The 26,561-nt window shown below is 41.4% G+C and overlaps 2 protein-coding genes across 3 annotated transcripts in view; both read left to right on the top strand.

Annotated features, from left to right (window-relative positions):
- Nucleotides 1-13,994, top strand: part of anos1b (anosmin 1b) — a 32,938-nt gene extending 18,944 nt beyond the window's left edge. The window contains exons 5-15 of the mRNA XM_040185372.2: nucleotides 380-564; nucleotides 1,949-2,078; nucleotides 4,536-4,629; nucleotides 4,996-5,239; nucleotides 9,196-9,334; nucleotides 10,362-10,595; nucleotides 11,067-11,161; nucleotides 11,990-12,152; nucleotides 12,342-12,574; nucleotides 12,802-12,945; nucleotides 13,122-13,994. Coding sequence (XP_040041306.2) covers nucleotides 380-564; nucleotides 1,949-2,078; nucleotides 4,536-4,629; nucleotides 4,996-5,239; nucleotides 9,196-9,334; nucleotides 10,362-10,595; nucleotides 11,067-11,161; nucleotides 11,990-12,152; nucleotides 12,342-12,574; nucleotides 12,802-12,942 — 1,658 coding nt within the window. The 3' untranslated portion in view covers nucleotides 12,943-12,945; nucleotides 13,122-13,994. The remainder of the gene's footprint in view (nucleotides 1-379; nucleotides 565-1,948; nucleotides 2,079-4,535; nucleotides 4,630-4,995; nucleotides 5,240-9,195; nucleotides 9,335-10,361; nucleotides 10,596-11,066; nucleotides 11,162-11,989; nucleotides 12,153-12,341; nucleotides 12,575-12,801; nucleotides 12,946-13,121) is intronic.
- An 869-nt stretch (nucleotides 13,995-14,863) lies between these two features.
- LOC120824103 (uncharacterized) lies at nucleotides 14,864-22,487 on the top strand. 2 transcript variants are annotated; one of them, XM_040184688.2, is made up of 10 exons: nucleotides 14,864-15,143; nucleotides 15,941-17,606; nucleotides 18,221-18,326; nucleotides 19,139-19,286; nucleotides 19,414-19,461; nucleotides 19,628-19,705; nucleotides 19,993-20,130; nucleotides 20,652-20,735; nucleotides 21,033-21,083; nucleotides 21,256-22,487. In XM_040184688.2, exons 2-10 carry the CDS (start codon nucleotides 16,190-16,192, stop codon nucleotides 21,364-21,366), a joined length of 2,181 nt encoding a protein of 726 aa, XP_040040622.2. In that variant the 5' UTR covers nucleotides 14,864-15,143; nucleotides 15,941-16,189; the 3' UTR covers nucleotides 21,367-22,487. The 2 variants fall into 2 exon arrangements, with proteins under 2 accessions (XP_040040622.2, XP_040040623.2); XM_040184689.2 differs by having other exon boundaries at nucleotides 15,038-15,451.
- Nucleotides 22,488-26,561: the final 4,074 nt, after the last annotated feature.

The raw sequence follows: 26,561 nt of genomic DNA, 5'->3' as shown, positions 1-26,561 counted from the left end.
AATTTGATGTAATGAAGATCCTTAAATATTGTCCGCTTCCCTGAGTGGAGCTCTTCAGGAGGACAAACTGCCTGTTTGTCAAACACAGAGAAATACGGTTTGACATGTTTTGCATTACCAATTTTTTCATCAACCTTTTATTAGTTTACTTACTAGTTTTAAATTGACTGACTACTTAATGTGTGCGGTCCATGTATCACCTATTCCTTGTGTCACTAAGTTGATAGTGAAGTTACTTTATTTACATGTCAATCAACAAATCTGTAAACAATATTGTACAATTTTATCCTTAAGACGCCACAATCAAATTGTTTTATGTGTTATTTACATGTCTTTCCTTTTCTGCCTTCATGGTTGATGCTTCCATGATTTCCTCCAGGTGTCCCTCTGAAGCCTCGCAGAGAGATGAGCTTTGCGGAGGATCCAGAGGGCCGTGTGAAGGTAGTGTGGGTGTCAAAGTTCAATGTCACCGTGGAGCCGGTCGTTTACATGCTCCAGTCCCGCTGGAATGCCGGGATTCATCCCAGTGAAGACCATGCCTCTCCATGGACCACCGTTGCCATGGTAACTACTGTACAGTAGCTATCACCCCCCAGAGTCTTTATTTATGAACATTTTGAGTTGTCTTTTATTATTAAAAGAGAACATTCTGTCTTTAGGTTATTGGGGGACAATAGTTGACGTAGGAAAGCTTACAGCGTGAAGAAAACAAAGACATAACAATATGACACGTAACTGATTGTCATTGTCAGTCATTGAAGCTATAAAAATGCTGTGCCTTTAACAATGGAACATCCCCACAAAGTTTATAACATATCTTTAACTCATAACTCTAAATTTGACTCGAATGATGAAACTTCTCAAATATGGAGATGGATTTTAGACTCTATTTCCACCTCATCAGTCTGCTGCCTTGCTGTCTAAACCTCTCCAACCCTGGCCGTCTCTTACTCTGCCAGGGTAAACCGTACGCCTGCGTGTGTGTGTGTGTGTGCGCGCGCACCGTACGTCCGCCTATGTGTGTGGCTGTGTGAGGTTAGATAAATAAGCAGAGCTTTAAAAGGAACCACAGGCAGCCACAGTCGTTCCACCGGCTGACTCTGAATGACTGAACGCTCATTATAGACTTAAATAGATGGCAGCTTGTGTGTGTGTGTGTGTGTGTGTGTGTGTGTGTGTGTGTGTGTGTGTTTGTGTATGTGTGTTGGGGGGATGAGTAGATTTTGAGTAGTTAATTGAATTTGCACCGTCGGAGACAAATCATGTAAATTGTTTGCAATTTCAACCATAGTTAGGAAAATATTGTGTTTTCCATAAAAAAAACTCCAGCAGTTTAATTGTTAAAAAAAAAGTATTTAAAAATTTGGGGAAATTAGACGGTTCTGTCCAGACATCAGACGGCGTGCCCACCAGCACCTCTAAAGCTCCAATTAAGGCCTTGCATCTAATTTGTTTAACATCTGCACCATACCTGAGCTGGATGCAGTCCAAGTAATAGTCCAGTACACTTCTGTTGGCAGAGCTTCAACAAAACTGAGCGATAGTTTGTTAGTGAGCTTTAGAGGCAGGTTTTGTTTCTGCTGATCAAAGCCCCATAACCGTTTGCCCACCTGTTTCCAGTCTTTATGCTAAGCTAAGCTAATCGCGTCTGGCTGTAGCACAGACTGGAGAGTAGTACCATTCTTCAAAAGCTCTCAGCAAGAGATCTATTTGTGTACTTCGAAAGATTGTAATGTCACAGTACACCTTTACATCCCTGTAATAAAGTAAAACGTTAAACGACCGGTGGTCAGCAAAAACACATTTTGGAGGGATGTTAAGTTACTGTTAAATCTTTATTGAATCATGGGAAATTGTTTCTGTCGGATGGAGAGAAGTAGTGAGAAGGCTTTTGAACAAAAGTATTTCTCGGATGTCATAGTTATTTGTGATGTATTTGTATTTGTAGACGCTCTCTGAAGATGTGGTTCTGTTGGATTTGAGGCCTCATCGCTGGTACCAGTTCAGGGTAGCAGCCATCAACAGCCACGGCAGCAGAGGCTTCACCACACCCAGCAAACACTACATCTCCACTAAAGGTAGTACAAACTCAGTTTCAACACGTGCTCTTATTTTCTCTCGTTCCATACATATCCTTTCATGAGAGATGCTACTTTTCTCTGAAGACAAGTCCGAACCTCAGGGAAACCCGTCTTCTCCTTCCACGTTCTCCATATTTATTTTACACATTAGAGTTGATGGATACGTTTTGCACACCCAGCAGAAATGAACAGGCAAAATACGTAATTTCAAATGCACATACCCACACATATAAATGTATACAGTAGGCCAACCACAACCACTACTCATTCATTTATCAGTGATAAATCCCTGTTGGAGGTTTGTTAGACAACACCCACACACACACACACACATGCTGACACTGTAGGAGGTCTTCGCTCTAATGCTTAGCAGGCTTAGGTCATATTGGTGTTGTGCCAGGATTGGCTAGGGATATGAATCCCCTGCCATGATAGGCTGAAGCTCGTCGGCATTTGAATAATGACTTCAGGTTGGACCGAGCTTTGGAAAAAAGGGGTCTTTATCAGTTGAGCACATCAAGGAGATTATGAAGAGGTGTCTTAGATTTTCCACTGCCCTCAACAAAGAAAAAACTACTAGAATTCATTATGTAATATAGTGAATATACAAGCTGAGGAATGTTTTACGGAAACCATTCTGTCAGCCCCTGGTTGTCCATCACCAGGTTAGGTGATTCTGTCCATAATGTCAAATTACACTTCTCTGGCCTGTATATAAGCCAGAGTTTATTTTTTTCTCTTACGAAAGGAGGATCAAGGGTATCTGAGTCTGACTGTGTTTAGCAAACCACAATTCAAAAATTAAAAGAAATCAGAAATGAGAAATCTATTTCAACCCAGTGATGGTGCTTACAATTACTACATCACTGAGGACAATGTGAAATAATTAAATGTATCAACATATAACATATAAACAATATTGACTTCCTTGAAGATTAAAATACTCTTGTGCTCTATTTAAAGATCACAAATGGCAGAAACATTACTGTGCTGTCATGTAAACTAAACTCCAAATCACCGGCCTGCGTTTTTCTTGCGAATGGATTGAGCTTTATTGGTGATGTTTGGTGGATTTTTTTCAGTTTTCCTCTATTTCCAGTCTTTCTTCAACGCTTAGCTAACGGGTTATTGGCTGTAGTGTCACCTACAATGGACATAAATTAGCATGGAATCTGCGCCCAGTATTTAACTCTGCAGAAAGCCAGCAAGCTTATATTCCCAAATATACAATTAATCATCTAAGACTGTGTGTGCGTGTGTGTGCGTGTGTGCGTGCATGTGTGTGTGTGTGTGAGTGTTGAGGACCAGGGTTAAAGGTTAAAGACACAGACTTCTTTATTCAAAGGAGTCCGTCTTGTGTTTCCAGTTCAATGGTCTGATTAGTCGGGGGCTGGAGGTCAAGGGTCAGATCAGGAAGTTTGCAGATGTCAGCATGGTTTGAGTTCCTCCATTGTGAACTGATGCTAACCAGAGAGCGAATAAGAATTCCAAATGCTCCCTTTCCTATTCAGATATGAGGGTTGCGCTGTACCTGCCTGCCGTAATAACCAGGGAATGTCTGGTTCAGAAGAGTTTGATGTCTTCATCTAATGAAACAATGGACAGAAATCCACTCATTGAAAAAGAGACACACAGTGGAAAAAGCCCTCAGTGTGTTTAGGTTCTGTTCTACCGCTGGCGTTGAAATACACCCTGCTTATTCCGAATACGAACCACGAACACACACAAGCCAGGTCCTCCAAACTCACCCTGCTGCCTTAACTTTGATCTCTGCACCGGAGTCAGCCGAGCGCAGCCTGAAGCCTGTGGGAGGCCTGCCATGGGGGATGTAGTTCTAATCAGATACATTTAGTTGTTTTAATCAAACACAGGATTGGGGTTGAGTTTCTAATGAGATACAGAGCCAGTGCTGAAAGAGCAGCAACCTCAGGATTTAATCATGGAGGCCAACAGTGACTAGTGGAGGTTGCCTTTGGTTTGTGATGTAGTAGCTACTGAAAAGGGCAGCGTCGGGCTCAAGTATCCCTCAGCTTTGACGCTGTTAATCTAATTGGCTTTGAAGACTTGAATGGGACTAAGGGGAATAGGAAATTCTCCTTTTGCCCCCCAGAATGACATCTCTATTTTGCTGAGCTGTAATGAATTAAAATTCAGTTATTTGACTATTCGGTCAAGCTGTTGAACTGCATCTGCGTTGTAGGAATCATGAGCTTAACCCCAATTAGTCTTTGCTAAATATCCGTGTTTTGTTGCCGTGAGCAATAGATGACCTGGCATTGGACAGCGGATGTCTTCTCGTCTTTTACAGTTTTATTTGATTTATGGACTGTAGTCTCTCTCCAACTCCCCAAATCCCCATTAAAGAAGCTCTGACATGCATGTGCTACCCAGGGCTGAGAAAAGTACCAACCAATATGATTTCTCTCTTGACTGCATTTCTCTCTCTCACTGCAGACCCTTCACCTCCAGAACCACCAATTAATGTCAGAGTGAGCAACCAAACTCTGGACTGGACAGCTTCCCAAACAGGCCCGCAGCTCACTAAGAGGTATGCTGATTAAATGAAATATGATAAGATAGATCGATGGTATTCAATGGCGCTGGATTGGTAGCTATGCATCCTTTCAGAAGGTTGTGTGTCAGTGCTGCATGCAAGTTACAGTTCATCCCCAAACCTTCTTCCAATCATATTGCGGCATCCTCTATCTGACCTCATTAGCATTACAACACACAAATAAAGTTCAGACCATGTTTTGGATTACCAGCAATTTTGTAATTGAACACCTAATAACCAAGATGATGATGAATTGTGTACAGAGAAGGAATAAAAGATAGGACACTTGACTTTTTCTTTGACATTTGTTTGCATCCGTATTGTGGTGATGTCTGATGACATGTGGTTGTTTCTCCTCAGGTCGGGGGGAAGTGGAGTCACGGTGGCGGTGTTTTTAAGCTGGGAGCCCCCGAGGGAGGGAGACCTGCCGGTCCACAACTACAGAATCACCTGGATGTCTCGCCACGCACACACAGCGCACAAACACACACAAACGTTGCATACACACACGCACACTGTGCACAATAATATGCACACACGACGTACACACTCACGCACACCAGAGCAGAGTAAAAAGGAAAGCAGCAGCAGAATTACTCAAGGGGTAAGGAGACATTTTAATAAACCGAATCATACTGAGATTGTATAGGGATTTCATTTTTTCATTACTATTTATTACCGTCCCCATTTATGTTTTTTCTCCTTTCTGTGCAGTATATTCAGATACACATATACGGCCACACCTGTACTTATAGGGACCCACAAACCCGCCCACCCAACCCATGGACCAAAGTTTAGCCTGTAAGAAACAGTTCAGCATTCGGGGAAATATACCCTTTCTTGCCAAGTGTTAAATGAGAAGATTACGATGCTTACGTCTGTATGATAAATATGAAGGCAGAGCCAGGGGACCGTTAGCTTATCTTAAAGATTGGAAGTGGGTGGAAACTTTTTCGGTCACGTCAAAAGGTTAGAAAATCTGCTTACCAGCACCTCTAAAGCTCACAACTCAACAGGTTATATCTCATCTGTAAATCTGTCCAAAATACTAAATGATAAAAATGGCCCATGGGATTATATGCTGCTTTCTCTTGCCCAGAATCATGAACTGTGTTGTCTCCGCTGATCCTCAGGTGACAATAAGACTGCAAGAAAAGAGAACTTCTCAGTTCATTCTTGGCAAGCAAATAAGCTAATAATGTTAAGTATTATATAAGACTCTTATATTCTTATATGTTACTTATAAGTTAAGTAACATATAAGACTATTTAATTCACCGTAAAACCGTGTTTTAACCCTAAAACACTTTGAAGTGATTAACGGGCAGAATGTCGCAACTCTTGAAAGGCACTCTTCAGTTTGTAGGTTCAATTCAAATGAGTTCTTTCAAAGAATAAATTAAAAGCACACACACACACACCCCCAGTGTGCACAAGGTCTATATAGCTGCACCTGAGACATTTTACAAGGTCTGTAAACCAATTCAGCGAACACACACACATTCCTTGTTGTCTCATGGCTGTGATTTTGTAGGGTCCTACACGTCTCAAACAGACAAAATGCAAATGTAGGTGTCGGTGTGACTTGGAAAGACTTATTTTAATATAACAATAGCAACTTGTATGTTGTGTGCATTTGAGTTTTGCCGTCATATGCGTAAATGGGGGAAAAAAAACAGGAATGGATACTTCAAATTAAAGAATCTCTTATTCATCCACTTATAGCCAGTTAAAAAAGATAAACGAGAATTAGGTGGAGGAAGAGTGGAACTGATCAGACATCTGAATAAAAAATTGAAATGAATGTAATGAGCATAGCTTTGATGCATGTTAAGGTTTCGGAAGCTCTCGAGGGAGGCCTCACTCCTGGTTCTCGTCCCGGCCGGAAACGAGGACACGAATGAGTCAATTCGTTTAAATTCAAAAATCAAAAGTTATTTAATAACTGAACAACATAATAGGGATTACAATTACAAAGTGAAATACTAAGCGAACAGTGGAATATTTCGCGAAATAGAGAATCCTCTGAGCAAGTCTAAAGTGACTTATCAACGCGGCTGCAGGAGAAATTCTAACAGTCTTTTCCCCGCCATGGCCCTTTGAAACCTCTTGAGGTGTGTCTTCCTTGGTGCATTTGAATGTCATTGGCCTCTTCTCCAAAGGGTCACCTCCTCCATTGTCCCCTTCACGTCGAGGTGTGATGCTGCAGCTGTAACCTGAAACCTCACTGTACTAGCTGTCCCTCACATTCCAATGCACTCAATGTAGATACAGTTGGCTTTATGCCTCAATGAGTGAATTTAACAAAGCATACATCGTTTAAGTCTTATCTTATAACTAGTACACTTTCATTACAACAACCCATCATTAATGATCACCGCTCATCACACTTCATCATAAGATCTAAGACAGTTCATGTGGTTCAATTTTCAAGACATTTGCCTCAGTCGGCTGCCTCGCAATAAGTTGTTCATTTTATTACCTGACAGGAGAAAAAACTCCCAAAAAACCCTCCTTGGGGATAAAATTGGGAGAAATCCATAAAGAACGGCAATTGGCATCCGTCCCCAGGTTTTAACATCACATTGTGACAGAATGTTAATGTGTACAGTGTTTATATGATTTAAATGACTATGAATTGTGTTTGATTGAAATTGCATTCACTTCATCTAACATGTTAATGTAATAACTAATATCTAATAACACACAAACTATAATTCTAACACTAAACATCATTACACGTACTACAAATTCTATGACTAGGGGTGCACTTCTGGCTTAAATCCCTAACATGCACATTGTTTTGCGCTCTGGAAACTTTACATCCAACCAGAGTTTATTGAAACTTTCAGAGATAATATAACTTCTCTCTATGGGTTAGGATGTTACCTGATGCATACACACTTTTACTTTTCTACATACATATGTTCCTTGTAGATCTGAAAAGCCAATATTTTCTTCAGACAGACATGCTGTTATCTTAATGGGTCATAACTTTGTTAGAGTACTATAACGACATGCAAGTAGGGCTTCATAGCATTGAAATAACATGACAATTTTGTCAAATGTAGATTGACTGACAGCTGAGAGAAGTGGCTTTCTAGCATTTGAATAACATGTTTGACTCAAGTCAAAGCATATGGAAATGTACTGACAACATGCTAGTCATTACAGCACAGGGGCATTAGTGAGTGAGTGTTCAGTTATAGAAGGAAAGCATGAGATGTGTGCAGAGATTGGGTTTATGTCTAGATGAGTGTTACTGTAGCCGCAAGGCTGCGCCCGGTGTTTCTCAACTCAAAGAGTAACTTCTTAAGAAATACAATAGGTTTCTTGCTGTATTTTTTAAATTATATGTAATGGTGTTTATAACAGTCAAGAGGGTGGATTTTACCATCATGATTATCATGGTGATGTAATATACTCACAATACATGCCAGTCCAGTCAGCAGTGCCAAAGTACCCATAATCACAGTAAACATCACCCATATTACAGCTCTGGGGCAACGCTTATGATTGCCTGTGCAGCGACTAAACATTTCTTCCTTGAATTCTGGAACAGTAATCTTTGCAAAGGATCCATCAGCTTTAGACACGCTTAACTGTTCTAATATATATTCACATCCAGAGTAGAGAAAAAAATAATCTTAAATATCGGAGCTTGGAGATTTGAATGCAGGCACTCCGGTATGGACCTGGCTATCCTGCATAGTTATGGCGATCCCAGACTGAGCCCGGTGGGGCCATTTATCTCTCGTCTGCTCCTCTAGTTCTGCTCGGCTGGGACGCCTGGAATTTAACTGAGGCACACACACACAGTCAGCAGCGTCACAACAGGTAGATAAGGAGCGGAATAACATTTCTGTGTGAATTAGTTTTTTATATCACGGAAAGAAGTGACGTGTTATTGCTTTTAGCACATGATTATACTTTGAGAGGTTTAGCAACAATCCTGAAGTAAAAGGGCAAGTTGGAGGAACAAATCGGTGCTTTAAAATATACATCAACCTCTTGCATATAATATTCACTGACATTATGCACCACAACAGAAAAACAGTGTATGTGTGTGTGTGTGTGTTTTACATACACACACACACAGACACACACAGACACAGCTGTACAGGCCACATGTTTTTTTCTATCTTAAGGGTAATGGAAATACTCCATAACCATTTTGTCTACACGTCACTAAGAAACTGCTTTTAACTTGCTTTTGTCTCATTCTGTCTTAAGTGTACACGCACGCACGCACGCACACGCACGCACGCACGCACGCACGCACGCACGCACGCACGCACGCACGCACGCACGCACGCACACACACACACACTTGTTATCATCCAACCATCTCTTTGTTGTGACTACCTCATACCCGAGCAGACAGACATACCTGATTGACTAAAAGTCTGTTAATGAGCTGTCAGTCAAACAGCAGAGTAATGTAGAACAGGTCTGGACTGTCCGCTCCAGCGGACTGACACACCGCTGGAGCCCAGAAGCACCGTTTCCAACGGCCAATAAAACTTCTCCGCTAATGTTCCCGTTTATAAATGTGTTATAGGCGCAGTGTGAGCTGTGGCTGCTGGGTTTGCTGCCTGCTACTTCCTACTTCCTGTCTGTCCAGACAGTGGCCTACTGGGGCCAGATGAGGCTGAAAAGTCACAGAGCCCAAATTGTCTTCACCACCATGACTCATACAGGTAAACAAATAAACCACTTCCCTAATCACGGTAGACTTGGTATATTTGACACAAACCGTATACAACTATATTCAATGATCTCCTCATAATTTCAGTAGAATGTGATTTAATGATAATTTCGTATGTGTTTTACAGTGGTTGTAACAATTTGTATACAATATTAGCTACGTTATAGAATATATGTAGCTGGATTTGAATTTTAGTTTTAGTTGGAATACAAATATTCAATTTAGTTACCTAAACTGTCTTCTAGCAACAATAACCTACATAGAGACTCACTCAAGGACACATTTTTCAGTTCGTTAACTTCATCATGACGGTAAACGCTGCATGCCCATGCATGAATCCACAGCACCCATTTGCTAACAGAGCGATACATCAATGAGTAAATTATTGCAGGTAAGCAGTTTGGTCAGAGCTCCTGAATTTACTGGCTGTCAGCATTATTGGTCTACCTGTTTAAACTTGCATATGAAGTGGAAAGTGGCAACCTTAATGGTCATCAAGGCAGCACAGGTGTTTATAGGTGACCTGTCGGTCAGCCTAGCAGAGAATTAGAGCCCTCTGCAGCTTAATTATCAAGCCACATACCAACAATTTTATATGTAACATATTGTCATTAATAATTAGGCTGTATTAATATTTGACCCAGTCCAGTTAAAACCAATTTGTGAATCCCTTGGAATGCTAACTACCAGCTCTTGTTGCCAGTTTACTGTATTCCTGGCACAATATAATATACTTATAAATTCCATGTGTTATATAACAGGTTTCATACATCTGGTGATTCATATGTATTTTTTTGGAATGTCGCTTGTAAGAGGTAGTCACAGCAGCTACTCTATAATGCTTACTTTAGAGGTGTTAGGAAAGCACACCTACTTTCAAAGTTTAAAATGTCTGACTATACAAGGTTTATTGTGAAAATGTGCAAGAAAAACCTCAGATATTTATGCACTTGATTTTCAAAATCTTTTGTAACTTTACTCCACACGTCAAATCATCTCCTCTGTTCTCTCCTCCAAAGCTGAAGAGTTCTCCAACGAGCTCCCTTTTTCCTCTTCATCATCTCTTCCCTCCTCTCCCTCCCTCTCATCCTCCTCCCCGTCTTCTTCTGACCTTCCCCTTTTGTCCTCTTTGCCTCTCCCTGAATCCCCCCTTAATCCTGTCCCCGCTGGCAACCTGCGCCTGGAGGTCGCTGCCCCTCATTACCATGACAACCAGCTGCAGGTCAAGGTGTTCTGGAAGTGGCCTCACCAGGGTGAGTTCATTTTGAAACCCGAGAACGAGTTAATGACAGACAAGAAGCAAGGAAAATCTGTAGAAAACCAAAGAAAGATGAAAAGAAAATGTATTGCAGTTAATGGTTTTTAATTGTCTTTCCTCCTATGACACATTTCAAGATATCTCGCCTTGCGCTGACAGAAGCTACTATTTTTTACACTCAAATAAGTTGAGGTTGAGTCATATTGTTGCCAGTATTTACCCAAATTTACCTCACATTGAATTCGAAATCAAACACACTCATCATGCATCAACAGTATGTCTTACCAGAAAATGTAAAAAGGAGTTCATGTGAAAGAGAATTACAGAGAATAACAGAACTTGAGTGTTAGCGTCATCCTATCATACTCATCTTAGAACTGTAAAATTCATGAAATTCAAAAAAAATAAACACAAAATGTCAACACCTGTCCCCTCATGTAGTGAATTTGTGTCTTTTGCTTCACAGGCAGGCAGCGGCATCTTGGTCCATACATTTTGCGGTGGCGTCCACATACCTGCACCACTAATGTAACAAGCACAGAGAAAACAACAACTGTGCAGGTATGACTATCCAGACTTGGTTTTATGTGTCTATGTGTTTGTGAAACTGTGTCTTGTTTCTATGTGAACTCAGTTCAGTCTGGCATGATCTGATCCTCTGTCTGTTAGAAACTTTGTCTCTCCGCCATCATCTTGCACTGTCTCTGCCTAAATTAGTTTTACCATAAGTCTGTCAAATCACTTGTCGAATTATTCTATAATTAAATACAAAAGAATGGAATATAGGGAGAGGTTTGAATGAGACTGCTCTATGGGAAAATAGTTTGTCAAATTAAATGTCACTAAATGTGTCATTGAAATAAAAAATGGCAAAACAAAATCTACTTTAAATCCAAATTGATTCACTACTTTGTTGCAAAAATGCAGCTATTTCAAACCCAAATCACAAAGTGATGCTGCAATACAAATTCTACGAGAAAACTGCCAGCGTACATTGCACTTGATATCTGCCCACAGCCCATTCATCAGGAGGAAGCCGGACTCAAAAACATCAGCTAACATTATCCCACTGTTATCTTGGTGTCAGCCTCTAATCTTAAACGAAAACAGACTTAGTGGGTTGATGAATTTAAAAGTGCTGTGGGCAGTTTTCTTAGGCCACAGAGCACAATTTCTGTTCAGCGAAGTTTAGCTTTTTCGAACAGTTAGGCCATTCTTCGCCATTTGAAGTTCCCACGCTGTCAAGTGCCGCTTTAAACAGTATTGTTTTTGCTTTAGTATGGAGCTAACAAGCAGCTTATGCAAGGCCGGTTGCAAAACAATAATAGTGTAATGTGTATATTTTAAGGAAACTTGTGATATGTCAGTTTTTGGATGTTCTCTCTGCAGGGCACCCATCACACCATCAGAGGCCTGCTGTTTGCCTGTAAGTACCGGGTCGCCGTGGCGATGAAGGCTGACCAAGGGTCGGAGGCTGTTGCCTGGGTTACAACACCAACTTGCTCCTCCATCAGGGTCAGACGAGGCAAAGCTTTGACCTGCAACACTGAAGGTAAGACTACGTATATATATTATTACAAAATTTTAACAGCAAAGAAATCTTTTTTTCATATGCACACAATGAGCTTGTTAAATGCACTTCAGATAGCTATCACATTGTTCAAACAGTTCTAGATATAAAATCTACTAGAGTGTTCTGTCATAAATGAAGGAAATGTGTTGTATCTTTTGTTTGTGTCAGAGCGCCTCCTGGCCGGCAGAAAAGTGGTACTGCGTCCAGAACGACTGACTGCAGACTTTCAACAAGTAAACGGCACCCTACTCATGAAGCTTCGCTGGAGGATATCCCATCATGCACTGGACTTGGCCGCTGTGGAGGGGTTCCAATTCACCTGGACACTGCAATCAGGAGTTAACATGGCAACGGAAGGGCATGAAGACACACTTATCTCCCAGACACAGACCATTGCACCTGTGAGGAACAGAGAGGTTTAGTGTGTGTGTGTGTGTGTGTGTGTGTGTGTGTGTGTGTGTGTGTGTGTGTGTGTGTGTGTGTGTGTGTGTGTGTGTGTGTGTGTGTGTGTGTGCGTGTGCATGCCTTTTCAGTAGGGGTGGCAAATGGATAGGTATTCATATATTAAGCTCCTTTTTTCGTTCTGTTTAGTTTATACTCTGAACTTACCCTGCTTCATCCTCCTCAGTCTCAGCGGTTGGTGATGGTTCGTGGTCTTCAGGCTGACAGTGTTTACCAGCTGCAGCTCCAGGTGTTAACAGCAGAGGGCAGCAACGGCGCCTCAGTCTCCAAGACCGTACACACTCCAGCCATCACTGCCTCACTTTGATAGGTAATGGTGATTTCACAGGAATACACTACACTGTGTAGCTGTGTGAAAAATACAAATACTACCTTTTTTCCGCGTTAGATTAAAACATATGTTCATCATGTTATGTTTCCATAATATGTTTTAATGAAAAGATAATGAAAGATAACGCCCTTAATTTTTTTACTTATTTCTTCCAGGCCCAAACCCCACAGCTGTCACCGTCTACCACACAAATCTCATCTTCATAAACATGAACTTCTACAACAAAATGGTGTAAAAATTGTAAAAAATAACTTTACACATATGTGATGCTTGTTTTGCATCATGTATTTAACACACATGTATCCTTAAACCATATTTGTTTTATTTTTTTATAACGGAAGCCGCAACAATTTAAAAAATGACTATGATTGGCATTATTGCCACAGCAATGCTGGGCATGCCTGTGCAAAGCAAGACTCCTTGCCGATTAAAGTAATCAGGTCATTTCTAATCCTTTAACATCACTGGAGCCAAATGTTAGTTGTAAAGAGACTTATACTGCCTTTTGTTTTGAAGTACAGAATGATATAGCACTGAGCATATGTACAAATAGAAATATATAGCAACAGGCTGACTGTATTAATTTCAATGCATAATCTGCTGCATTAGTTTTTTGAAGCCAGAATGTGTGAAGCCTTGAATAAAGCTGAAATATATTCAATAATAATAATAATGTTTAAATGAGCAACATATTCACTTAAATCGTTTTTAATTTGCATTGTTGATAAATTTGGGGTATTCTGCAACATTACTTTCCGTAATCATAAACTCATTACACTACAATATGACATTTACATAGTTAGTATAGATATTCCTGTGTTAGATATTTCTTTGTTTTGCTAAAGCATGAGCACTATTTTCAAATGGGAAATTACTGGTGTCAAGCAACCATAAGTTATCATGTTAATATTGTCTCATATGTAACCACTTTTTAGCTAGTGAAAATGTACTTAATCACATATCTTTTTAATTATTAGTTTAATTTATTTTTTCCTGTCTTTTTGTAATTAAATATTACCAAAATACAATGTGTGTTGTCGGTGATCTGTAAGTTAAACATTATAATAACAGGGACAATACCATGACTTTATTTTTTTTAATTTTTTATTTATTTATTATATATTTAATTATATGTAATTCATCACATTACTAATTACAATTACAATCGTTATTATTCAATTAAGCACCATCCTTATATTAATTTACACATTACATCTTAAAAGGCAAATAGAAAGAGAATTAAACTGGAGTTAAATTACGGTTGATCGTCTTGCTTTCTCTCATGAAGTTTAAATTTAGGAAATGATGCCGTAATATTTAACCTATAAATACTCAAGGGATGTGGAAGTGGGTTGAGGGGGTCCCTGCCCATGTTGGAGTCGAGGAAAATGAGGAGGTGGAGCGCAAAAGGGCGCTGAAGAGTGGGAGAAATATAGTCGATATAAAGATGAGTAAGGCAGAAGCTAAAGGGGTGATTAAGGGACAAATTAAAACGATATGGCAGAATGAATGGAACAAAGGGAGCAAAGGAAGACAATCAACCATTGGTTGGGAGTGCAGGAGCTAGTGGACAAAACAGAAAAGAGGAGAGGGTAATGACAAGGCCAAGAAATGGCCATACTGGTCTCAACAGTTCCCTCTATACGGTTGGGAAACATCGAAATGGAAGTTGCGAATACTGCCAAGAAGAGGAAACTGTGGACCATGTTTTGATGGCATGTCAGAGGTACGAGGCAGAGCGAGAAGTCCTGAGAAAGGGGCTAAGAGAGCTGGGAGGGCAAATATAAGCAATATACTGAAGAAGGGCTTTAGGGAAAAGTGTTGGGAACTGCTTTTGGCATATTTAGAGAATACAAGACTAATGAATAGGATTTGAGAGTTTTTTGTTGTTGTTTTGTTTCGATTTGGTTTAGTTCTAGTAGAGGTTCAATTTTCTTACTGTAAGTTCACACTCCAGATCAGTGGGTGGCGGTAATGCACCCGAAAGCTGTTTGCCAACCTCCAAAAAATAGCAAAAGAAGAAGAAGAAGAAGAAGAAGTGGGTTGAGGGGCGCATCCGGACCCAGACGACGTCACCAGACCGACGCCGTGACGCGAACAACAAGCGACGACGGCTTGAATTGTTGTTTGTTCAAATCGTGGTCAGACAAAACTCAGTTTGTGATTTTATAGAGAAGGTATTGTACGAATTCATTATTTTCTACTTCCCATCATGCTTTCGTTTTGTACTACATATTACATCTAAAATTGAGCCGTGCATTCGTCTTCAGACGTCGCCAACTTCCTACAGAAAATGGAGGAAATGTGTGTAGTCGGTGCTTTGTGTTTACGCTTGTATTTTGGCTGCAGTTAGCTAATTTAGCTATCTTTAAGGAGATTACTTATTCCAAACTTTGTATTCTGCGATTATGAATCGGATTCCTGCGTTATATTCTTGAATCGGTTCGATCTAGCAGCCCTGGTTGCCAGTGTCACACCATCTGAGGTAACGTTAGTTTTTTTTATTTTTTTTTAACTTCCTAACTTAACGTCAATGATTGAACGAATTTCAGCATACGTTGAGAAAGACGCTAATGATTATCAAAGCTGCTAATAGCTCATTTACGTACATTGAATATTTGCAGCTCAAGAATTCTTGTTGCAATGTTACAAACATAAGCTACGCTGAATGCACCAGTCGTTTCTAAACGAAGTGACTTCTCAGTCAATCAATTCACTCAATCTAATCTGACCGTAGTCATTACGTAATGCAAAACGTGATTTAAGCTGCAAGCTAAAACAAATGAGCAGTTCTCCACCTGTTCATTAAAGATTCTATCACTGTTTCAATTGGCTCGCACGTTAATTAAATGAAAGAGGAATCGAGTCATTTTAAATGAGTCCTGCCTTGCACACGAACACTGCAATTATTAAATGATACCGCTTACGGAGTCGGGTTTTTATTATTACATTTATTTAATATGCTCTAATTAAGGGGCCATGGTGGTGTTCCTGTTCCATTAAGAGTCTACCCGTCACGAGGAACATCTTGTGCGTGACGTGTCCGACTGGGAAAGGCTTGAGAATCCCTTTTCCTTCTACACAACTAAAGTACTCCAGAGGAGGACGCGGAGGGACCAAAATACCACACATACACACACCTAATATTCCAAGGATCAAAAGGAAGGAGAAATAAGTTGTGTGGAGTCTCTGGGATGGGGTTGGAGAGCCAACGGAGGACGTCATGGTTCACAGCGGCTCTGCGTCCCCAATGAAAGCATCACCGTCACCTCATTTAACTGCTCCTGCTCCGGCCCCTCCACCTCAGGCTGCTCCTCCTCTTGTGCCTCCTCGTGGAAATACTACAGATCAGGACGTGACCCCTGCCAAACTCCTCGCCACAGACCACACCTCCAACTCGGTCCTAACCCCCGTCGTCCCCGATGTCCCCGCGACAAAATCCCTTGGTGCTCCCTTAAGCCGAGCTTCCTCCTGGTCCTCCACTCACTCGCCTTCCGCTACTCTGAGCCAAGTCAATGGCCGTACGTCAGGGAGGAAGAGGACCCCGAAAGCCTGTGACTGCTGTGGCCCCGGCAGTACAGGACACAGTGTCCCGACCTTGGGCAGGTGGAGGGGCAGAGGGAGAGGGAGAGGAAGGGGGGCTGGAAGGGACCCCAAAGACACCCCGAAAAGGAAAGTGGAGGGCCAGCTGACACACATCAAGTGTTTCGATCTGACGACGAAGAATGTGGTGGAAGCAAAGGACGATGGCGATGGCGGCCGCGAGAAGGTGCACACGACTCTAGTAATGGCTGATACACCGTCCCAAGTGGATATTGCTCCACCTGTCACCGTCTCCCTGCCGGATGTGCCGCTAAGGAACCATGTTACTCCAGAGAAAAGGGACACGCAGAAAACGGAGGACCCGTTGATTGCAGGGTCAGGGAGTAAAGGAGGCGGTCATAGTGGGGATGTGGAGATGATGGTGTCTACAATAGCAGGCCGGGGAGCAAAAGTGGGGACAGGGAGGGGAATGATGGGACCGTTGCCTGCATCAGATATGGACGTAGAAGGTGGAACACAGAAGGGAGGTTTAGGTGTTGTTGTCTACGGTTCTAAAATGGATGGTGTGTCTCCACTAGTGTTTGTGCAGAGGCAGGGACAAAACAAAGCTTCAGATATGGACCATGGTGGGCAGGATGATCCCAGCTCAATTCAATCTTCATTTGGAAATGGAGACACGGTAAACCTGAGTGACACCGAACCCGAGGAGGACACAAAGGAGGGTGACGTAATGAGAGAGATGGAAAATGGCCTTCTGGACTCTGACATGCAGGTGGACGAAAGTCGCGACCAAACAAACTTCCCACTGACTCTGTCCAACGGAAACGTCACCAGTCCAACAAACGCTGCCCACTGCTCCACTCTCATGGAGGTTGAAGCGTCCCATCCGGCCGTGGTTGCGCCTCCATTGCAGGGCCCCGTTACAGTTCTCAGCGTGCAGTACAGCTGGGCATTAAGAGACCACGGGCTGTACTGTCAACCTGGAACCTGGGTGGGGGCGGCCATGGAGGCAGCATCCGAGAAGACAAACGGACAAGAGCTGGGTGGAGGAAAGCAGAACTCTGAGCGGCTGGAGCAGCTCACTGATATGATCCACGGTAAGATGTGTTCTCAGCTTTGTTGAAATGATGCGTGGGAAGTCATTGAGCTTTTTACGTGAAAAAAACTACAATAAGTGCTGAGGCCGCCGCCTTTTTCTTTCATAAGACATTTTGAAAACATGTGGCTTTATCTATGAAATGTTTAACTTTCACGGGATACTTTCTTATTTGCGAAATAAGGTTGAAATTATAGGGCTAAGACCTACATGTATGTGTAGGCAGTTTACAGTGAGTTGCACATTTCTTCCTTCTTGTCATTGAGTAAATTATAAAAAACAGTCCACTAAGCCGACACACATTTTTGTCTTAATACCAACCCTGACTCAAGTTATTTTACATGGTTGAATAAAATGAACATCTGCACATAAAAAATAGGGATTTTTCTCTTACAATTTCAAGAGACCCCCCACTTAATTCTGTCCTCTTAGAACGTCTGCATCATTAAAGTTTAAGTGAATAAACAGGAGTGCAGCTTTGACTTGAACAAGCCAAAACTGTTTCAGTGAAATGAGTTGCATATATCAGCAGTGTGTGTTTTATATTTGAATAACATGTTTATGTTACTAAGCCCAGAGCGTAGGATTCACTGATAGTTATTTCTCCTCTTTCAGAGTTTCTGGAGAGCTTCTACCTGAAGTACGGCAGTTTTAATCCTCTCACAGAAAGTGATGTCCTGGAATACCTGAAGAAGAAAGGCAACTCCGACCTCAGCAGCAAGTTAGTCTATACACACACACACACTCACACTCACACTCCCAGGTCCGATCTAGAGGTTGACCCTAAACCATTTGAGTGTGCGAGTCTCTAAGGGTTTGAACTGCATGTGTTTGGAATGCAAATGGAACAGCTCTTTGCTCACTTGCGTGATGTCGCCATGACAACGTCAAAAAAAAACATGATGTGCAATTGTGGGTATTTGTTTTATACTTCATACTCCCTGATTTAAAACCCTCAAACACTCAACAATTTGATGGGGGGGCACAAACCCTCAACGAGTAAACAGTAGCGCACCTCAAGGTCCAGGAGTCCTTTAAGGAGGAGCCGGGGATCAGGACACACACACACACACACACACACACACAAAATCTGCCTGAAACCACATAATTATTAAATGATACAGATGAAAGAGTTACAACAATCACAGTGGACCAGAGAAACATAACATAAAAGCATATATTCAGATTTATTTTTCAAACAGAACATTGACAAAAAAACCCTTCACAATGCTGTTTTTAATAAGTACGCTTTAATGAGCTTGTCATGTTATTGTAAATTAAGACGGTGGTCAGATTATTCTAATGTTAAAGTGGCTCTCCAAATAATATGTTTCGAACATCACACTGTAGCTGGTTTATTTACATTGAGAACTTGTAACCTTTTTTTGAAATATTGATATTAATCTCTCACCTTGTAGCTTCTCTTTTCCTTATCTGAATATTATATATTATACTCCTTTTTAAATATCCATGAAAGTATAATGAATACTTCAGACGATTGCGTAACATTTCTACTGCCTGTTTTTGTTTTAGGGAGCTGGACATCAAAAGGAAGATGGCCCGTTACAGGGCGGGGCTTGCCTCTGCTCCCATCGCGGGCTTCATGGTGTCTTATAACAAACACACCCTGGGCCTGGAGGACCTTGGCACGCTGGAGGAACAGAACTGGCTTAATGATCAGGTGAAGGCGGATGAAGCTTTGTACAATTAAATCATTTTTCATTGTTGTCTTTTGTGACCGATTGCATTTGTTGTTTTAGCGATGTCCGATAGTTTTAAGATCTTTTTCGGTTTTCCGTTCTGCTCAGATTATCAACATGTATGGGGAACTCATCATGGAGGCGACACAACACAAGGTAAGTGACTGTGTGATTGTATGCTAGAAATTAAAAAATACAGCAAAAGGGTCAGTGTATGAGTGGGAAGAGGTAAATTGCACTTGTTAAAATTTGGGATAATATTTGGATTTTTTGATGTGATTTGAAATGAAATTAATGTATTTGTTTATTTTGTCTCTCGCAGGTCCATTTTTTCAACAGCTTTTTCCACAAGCAGCTGGTTGCCAAAGGTTATGATGGCGTGAAGAGATGGACTAAAAAAGTAAGGATGCTGAAGCAGTTTGGATTCTCAGTTGTTTTGCCAGTAGTAGTATCATAACTTAAATGTCACAATTATATTTCTTTTTTCCGTTGCCATTCAGTTAAAGCTTTCTTTCATTGAGTCATTGCCGCAGTTTGCATCTGGTCTAAATTCATTGAGCTAACTATATAAAGTGCGTGAAGTATCTTCAGTAATGCATGAAATCCCCACCAATCACCTCACCGTAAACAAAGTCAAAAAGTTTACATGGTGTTCGATTGACTGACTCACTGATTTGATTATTTCAGGTGGATCTGTTTTCCAAGTGGCTGCTACTATTTCCCATCCATTTAGAAATCCACTGGTCTCTCATCACAGTCACCATGGCAACCAAAACCATCAGTTACTACGACAGCCAAGGCATCGTCTTTAGACACACCACAGATGTGAGGGCCTCTGCATGTTGATGCGTTTTGTAGTTCCTTGTTACAGGTCTTCGGTTGAATTTCAACCTCGGAAACAAGTTTTTCTGATCAATTATTGGACCATAAGGTCCTGGAATGAGATGAGTTCTTGCTTTCTGTGTTTGATGGCGGTATTTTCAGACAGCAGAATCTGCCAGTGAAAATCCTGGTTTTTCATCCTCAGTTAATTTCTAGATCATTGTGTGAAAAGCTAATTACCTGCACTTAAGCAGACATTTTGCTTATCTGCGGAACTAGACTGAGAAGTGTTGATCTTTTATCCGCCTGAGCCTCCACATTGTTGTTGTGATAACGTTTAGTTTTTCCATAACTATTACTGTACTGGCACTGGAATCTGAATCGAATTTAAAGATGTTGAAAGTAGTGAACGTTCATAAAATCGGATAAATACTATCTCACAGTGGCAAACTGACATGTTTGCTATTCCTTTGACGTCTTTGCTCAACATAACTATGTTTTGTATGTGGCTGCTTCCATGTCAGAATATCATGAAGTATCTTCAGTCTGAAGCCAGGGAGAAGCAGCAGGCCGCGTTCCAGAAAGGCTGGAAGATCACCATCATCAAGGTAACTTTAACCCCTGACCTTAATCCTCATGCTGTGTGGTTCGCCTGGCATCCTGAAAACCTCCTATACATTGGCTGGCACAGTTGATGTCAGTCAAATGGCAAAAGGTGCAGCCTCGTTCGAGTTGCTGAAGATAAATGGATAAAAGACTCACAACACAATGTAAATGACCATAGCGGCAATATAACTCAAGCATGTTTGCAGGATCAATTGATGCTAGTGAGTGAGCAAATCCTTTTCCTGTTGTATTTGCACTTTGACAGTCCATGACAAGTCTGTTGCATTCTTCCCCCTCAGGGTATTCCTCAGCAGAAAAATGACAGCGACTGTGGAGTTTTTGTTCTTGAGGTGAGACTTTTTGTTTTTTTCATAAAGTGAAGCATCGCTGTGTCTCCAGTGTGTCTTTCCTCCCCCAGGCTTCTGCACATTTCATCACTGCTCCGGCTCTAAGGGGGTTTAATATGGACACCTGGCTGTGGTCGTCTTCCCCTCACTGATTTTTCTCATTTGTCTTTGTCAGTACTGCCGTTGTCTCTCCGTGAAGCAGCCTCTTCTCTTCAGTCAGGAGGACATGCCGCTTATCCGAAAGAGGATCCACAAGGAGCTGTGTGACTGCCACCTCAGTGACTGAATAATGGTCACGTAGACTCAACGCAGCTCGCCTTGTCATACGGGACAGTCTGTCCTTACTGACCCTTTGTGCTCCAGGGGACTCGAGCTGCCACTCTGCCTGTTTGACAGCACGGCAGCTGCTCCTCCTTCGGACTTTTGCAGTTCAATGGCGGTGTTTGGCTGAGCAGATTTTTCTTCCTTGCAAGGAACTACTGACGTGGCCCTCTCCCGACCCGCGGAAATGCTGGACCCTTACCCCTCAGGCTGTTTGCGTGTTTCACATTTCCCAGTGGATTTCAACCCAGTGGACAGAAGGGAGCTCTGACTTGGACTGAGAACAAAAAACATTGGACCAACCCGATGAGACGGACCTCTCATCCCAAAATGGAGTGGCCTTTTTCCAAGAGGAACATTTTTAACTGTTCAGTTGTGATGGACTCCACAGCAGTTTCACAGCCTCATTAAAATGGGTGTTTTCTAACATGTTTAAGGTCATGATGTGTTGATTCAGTGGGCGAACTGGTCACTTAAAACTTGAAGGTTTGTGTTTGGTTTGTTCTTGGACTAAAGATATTTGCACGGTTGGAAGCCTATTCATTGAAGAGTCTAGAATATCCACTGAATGTACTGATCACATATACTTCCTGACTGCCTCGCAGGGTTCAGACTCGCCACCGTACCGGCTAATGGCACACTAGCAAACAGGGATATTAAGTGTTTTAGTGTTTTGTTTTTTTCGAAAATGTTGTTTTATTAAAATTCCAGTTTTTCCACCACATTATTTATCTGACTTTTGTTGCGACCACATTCTTAAGATACAAGCATTTTTTTCAGCTGAAATCCAATCTATGATCATGACCAACAAAATGCTTCTTTGTAGCGTGTAGCTGCCGATGTGAGGACCACCGTTTGATTATCAGTTGTAGTTCCACTGGCTGGTAACAGAACGAACAAGTGGACCTCAGCTATTTTGATTTATCTTCTGTCTGACCTAGATTTTATTGTATTCTATTATGTATTTACAGATTGTATTGTACTTTTACCGGCCTACTACTGTACACGCTTGCTTTGGCTACAAACCAGTTGTTTCTTGTCTATTTTTATTGTTGTTATTAAAAAAAAGCCAATGCTGCTGGAAATTAGCTTTTCTTCTAGTTTGTTTTGTAGGACTAATGTAACTGAACAACAAAAGTGCAGAAACGGAGGCAACAATATGTATTTACTGGATCAATTATGTCTCTTTTAGATATGCTTGTAGTGATAATATCCCCTTCCAACAGAGTTCTCTGCACAGATGCCAATATCTACCCTGCAGTGCCTGTTTCTCCTTCTCCAGATTGTCTCCTCTTATCTCTGATGACCGTTTCTCGAGACCCCCAACTTCAATTGAATCAACCTTTAAACAAACATTCTCACATCAATGTTATTTAACTCAAGATTCCAGTGCAGAGATAAGTGTTATTCAAATAAATCAAATCTCTTTGAGATCAGGTCTCTGAGTTAGTGGGTGATCGTGAAGCATCGATGTGATTTGAGGGGTTTGTGAAAGATCTTCAGAATGTTCTGAAGCAGGGGCCTAATGAACTATTGCACTTTTACAGAAGTGGGTGCTCCTTATCTTAAGTTATTATCCCTGGACTAAACCATTTCTGGGGTTCAGAAACATTGGCCATTGCTCAAGGGCTCTTCAGTGAGAAACACATACTGAGATGCCTCACCTGCCGACTCGGTGAGAGAAAAGTCTTCTAATCACTATGCAAGTGTGGTGACCTTTGTGCTACATACTTCAATGCACACATGTCAAACAAATCTGGCGTCCAGTGCGGCCCGCCGCCGGAGTCTGGACGGCTCCTGACGGCTTCAGGAGTGTTATCAATTACTTGGACTGATTAGCGATTGCTTAATTTCATTGTTTGCGTAAAACTGTTCTGCAGAAGAGGAAAGAAAATGGGAGATGAGGCATGGGGTTAAGATTGTATGAAAAGAGGGATTTATCTGGAGGAAATGAGAGGGAGGTCAGAAAGAGAGCACGAAGCTCATAAAAGTGGAGAAGAAAAGCTTAAAAGCACATTGAGATGGATACGGTGAGCACTGCAGGAGCAGGATTAGGAAATGGAGATGGACGGTTTGGAAGATTGTTGAGGTCAGAGCTGCTGCAGGGATCGCAGATATCAGTCAGAAAGCCAAAAATGTGGATTAGAATCTTTGCGAGTAGTTATTTAAAACATGTAGGACACTTTGACAAATAAAAAGTCACATTCACAATTCACATTCACGTCGTTTTAATGGAAAGACTATCCGGCAAAAAGTAAAGGGAGATTTTAAGAAGTCGGGGATCCACTTGATTAGACAGACTGCTGAAGTCTCATATTAGCTTTAGACAAACGTAGGAAATTTATATTTGCACAGATGCTGTGGTTTTTGTCCATCAGCTCTTGAACAGAGAGCTCATTAGGAAAGGCATCTCCTGCTAGTAACAAAATGCAGAGGCCCAGAAACGTCTCTCACACAGAGAAATAAGGGAAAAATAAGAAATGACACGCAGAGGATGGGGCATCCACATCCACATCTAATCAAATTTACGATTGAATTCCATTCATTTTGTAAATCCCCAAATCCCAAATGACACATTTTACAATCGGTCCACATGCGACATCCTCTGTCCCAAAAACCCTCACATTGGCACCGTAGAATAGAAACTCCCTCACGATCACCACTGCGCCTCCATGGGTACAGAGCTAAACCCGCCATAGATTAACTACACACACCGGAGCAAACATGAGCTATAAACACACAACAGATCCTATATGTACCTGATGATTCCAACGAGAACTGTTGTTCGGTTATTCTTTCATTCTTTCAGGGTTAAACCGTCTGTAAATACCACACACAGTAGTATTTTCTTTCCAATCCCTTAAAGAATTCTGCGGTTGACTCAATCACTTCTTACCCACTGAGTGTTTTATAACAAGGTGGAATTTGCCAATCAATTATCCCTTTGACCCATTTAAGAGACATTTACTTCCCACTTGCAACATTTCAATTCAGGCATCATACCGAGCTGATCCGAGCTCACTGCTCTATAACGCATGGACATGCTAATCTCCCTTTATCATCCCCTCCTCCAGCAACACTTGTATCACAGTACCATAGTGCCTGTGCTGTTAACCAGTCACGAGATTGAAGATGCAGACATGTATAAATGATTTTGAAGCATTGATTAAGCAGCTTTTGCATATATTAAAAATCACAGTTGAGTTTGCGGAGCTTGTTTTTTTGTATCGAAGACGTTATTGTGGATGTTGACGCTGTTTATGCCTTTCCTGTTCCGGCTTTGATATCTGTTTCTCTGTCCGCAGTAGTTATCGTCCCAAGGTTTGTGAGGACGTCGACCTTCTCCCCCCTCCACACAGACCATGCATGAGTTTATCAGGGGGGTTCTAGCACAGTACAGATAAACAAACACACGCACGTTTGTTCTGTACTGTAAAATCAGGAAGCGTTTGGGTTTGCAGGAAAGCACTTAACTGATAGATATTCAACAGTGAGTAAGGAAACCTCACTGCACCAAGGGGAATGTTTTTGGGAGATAGAAACTCTAAACTGATTTGCAGGGGAGTCTGATTCTTTCAACTCCAAAGTCTGATGCGCACTGCAAAATGTCTTATTTCAATAACATACTGTGGTGCTTTTCCTCCACATGAGAAAAGCGTCTCTGTGTCTTGTCAGAGTCACTTCTGCTTGATGTGACTGTTCGAGAGGAGACAGAAAATGAACAAGAATAGAATAATACGGCAGTATTTTGAGCCAGAGAAAAAAGATTTTGATACATTCTGCCAACCCGTTTTTCTGTCCGATTGAAGGGAAATCCTGAGCCTCTGTTTCATGACTCACTGGAAGACAAAGACACTGAAACAACTGAAACAGTACTTGCGTTTTTTGTTTTTTTTATTACAAACCAACGAATCGCATGAAGCATTGAAAAGCAGCCTTATTAACAATATGCTCATGGGCCATATTGTGTGAGCCACAATATTTGTTTCATTTCATTTCATTGCAACAAGCAGTTCATCCTACTCAGTTCGTTAAACTAGCAAAGCAGTTTTGGTCTCCAGAGATTGAAAACACATCCTCGGGTTCGTCGTAGTGATTGTATACTCCATGAACAACAATACAGATGCCAGATGCATTAACCAATTGGGCAATTTGGGCACTGGTATTCATGTGCCCAAACCACTAAACGTATCTTTCAACCATCAGCAGAAAAACATACTGCATGTGAGAGTGTCCCCAAAATCAGTTAAATTATTTGTATGAACTCAAACAGCACACACGTGTCTTATAGCCTTTGCTGAAAAAGAAAGACAGCAGTGCAATTTACCAATTTTTCAGCACACATAAGGTTTTCCCTGTCTCTCTTTGTCACAGTGGTGTCTGACATTAAAGAAATACCCCACAGAGGACACTCTGCGGGGGACAGTGGAAAAACATGAAAAAAAATACAAAGATACTCTGCTGCAAATATATCTGCATTTATTCCCCTGATTATTCTCCTAATGGATCTAAATGTATGTGCGTGTATTTGTGTGTGTTGGGGGGTGGTTAACGATTTCAGCTAAAGCATGTGGCCGTGTATTATAGATTATACAATCGTATGTCTGTACGAGTGTATTATTGGTGGAACGTAGCTGTCAGAAGAAGGGAATAGCTGTTTGAGGTCTGGATGTATTTTCTTCAAGGTCTATTTGTCTGTTTCACTGAGCTGCTCGTGTGCCCTTGTGTGCAACTGAACCTGTCCACACATTTCCCACGGACATATAATAATAATTATTATTACCAAGTCCACCTGCAGGATGCTCTCTCTCTCTCTGTCTGATTGCATACTTGTGGAATCAGGCCGACACACAAAGGCCGCAGGCCAACTCTGCATTGCATATCTATTTCTACATGCATATATATGAATTGTTTGATTTGGCTTCTAAATGAATTGTGCAGACTTCATGCAGTCCTAAGAAACCAGTGTATATGCAAAGATTGTATTCTTATTTTAAGCCTTAACGCCAGTGGAAAGCGGCATGTGGAGGAAAAGCCCTTTACGCAAAGACACACAAATGATCTGTAAATGGAATCATACTCTCTCCACCCTTTTGTCTGAAAATAAGACTACAAACACAGAATGTCTGCTTCATGGTATGAATACCAATTGCCTTTGTG

Source organism: Gasterosteus aculeatus, chromosome 8, assembly GCF_964276395.1.
Source record: "Gasterosteus aculeatus chromosome 8, fGasAcu3.hap1.1, whole genome shotgun sequence".
Lineage (NCBI taxonomy): Eukaryota > Metazoa > Chordata > Actinopteri > Perciformes > Gasterosteidae > Gasterosteus > Gasterosteus aculeatus.
The sequence above is the reverse complement of the archived record's forward strand: the minus strand, read 5'-3'. Positions and strand labels throughout refer to the sequence as shown.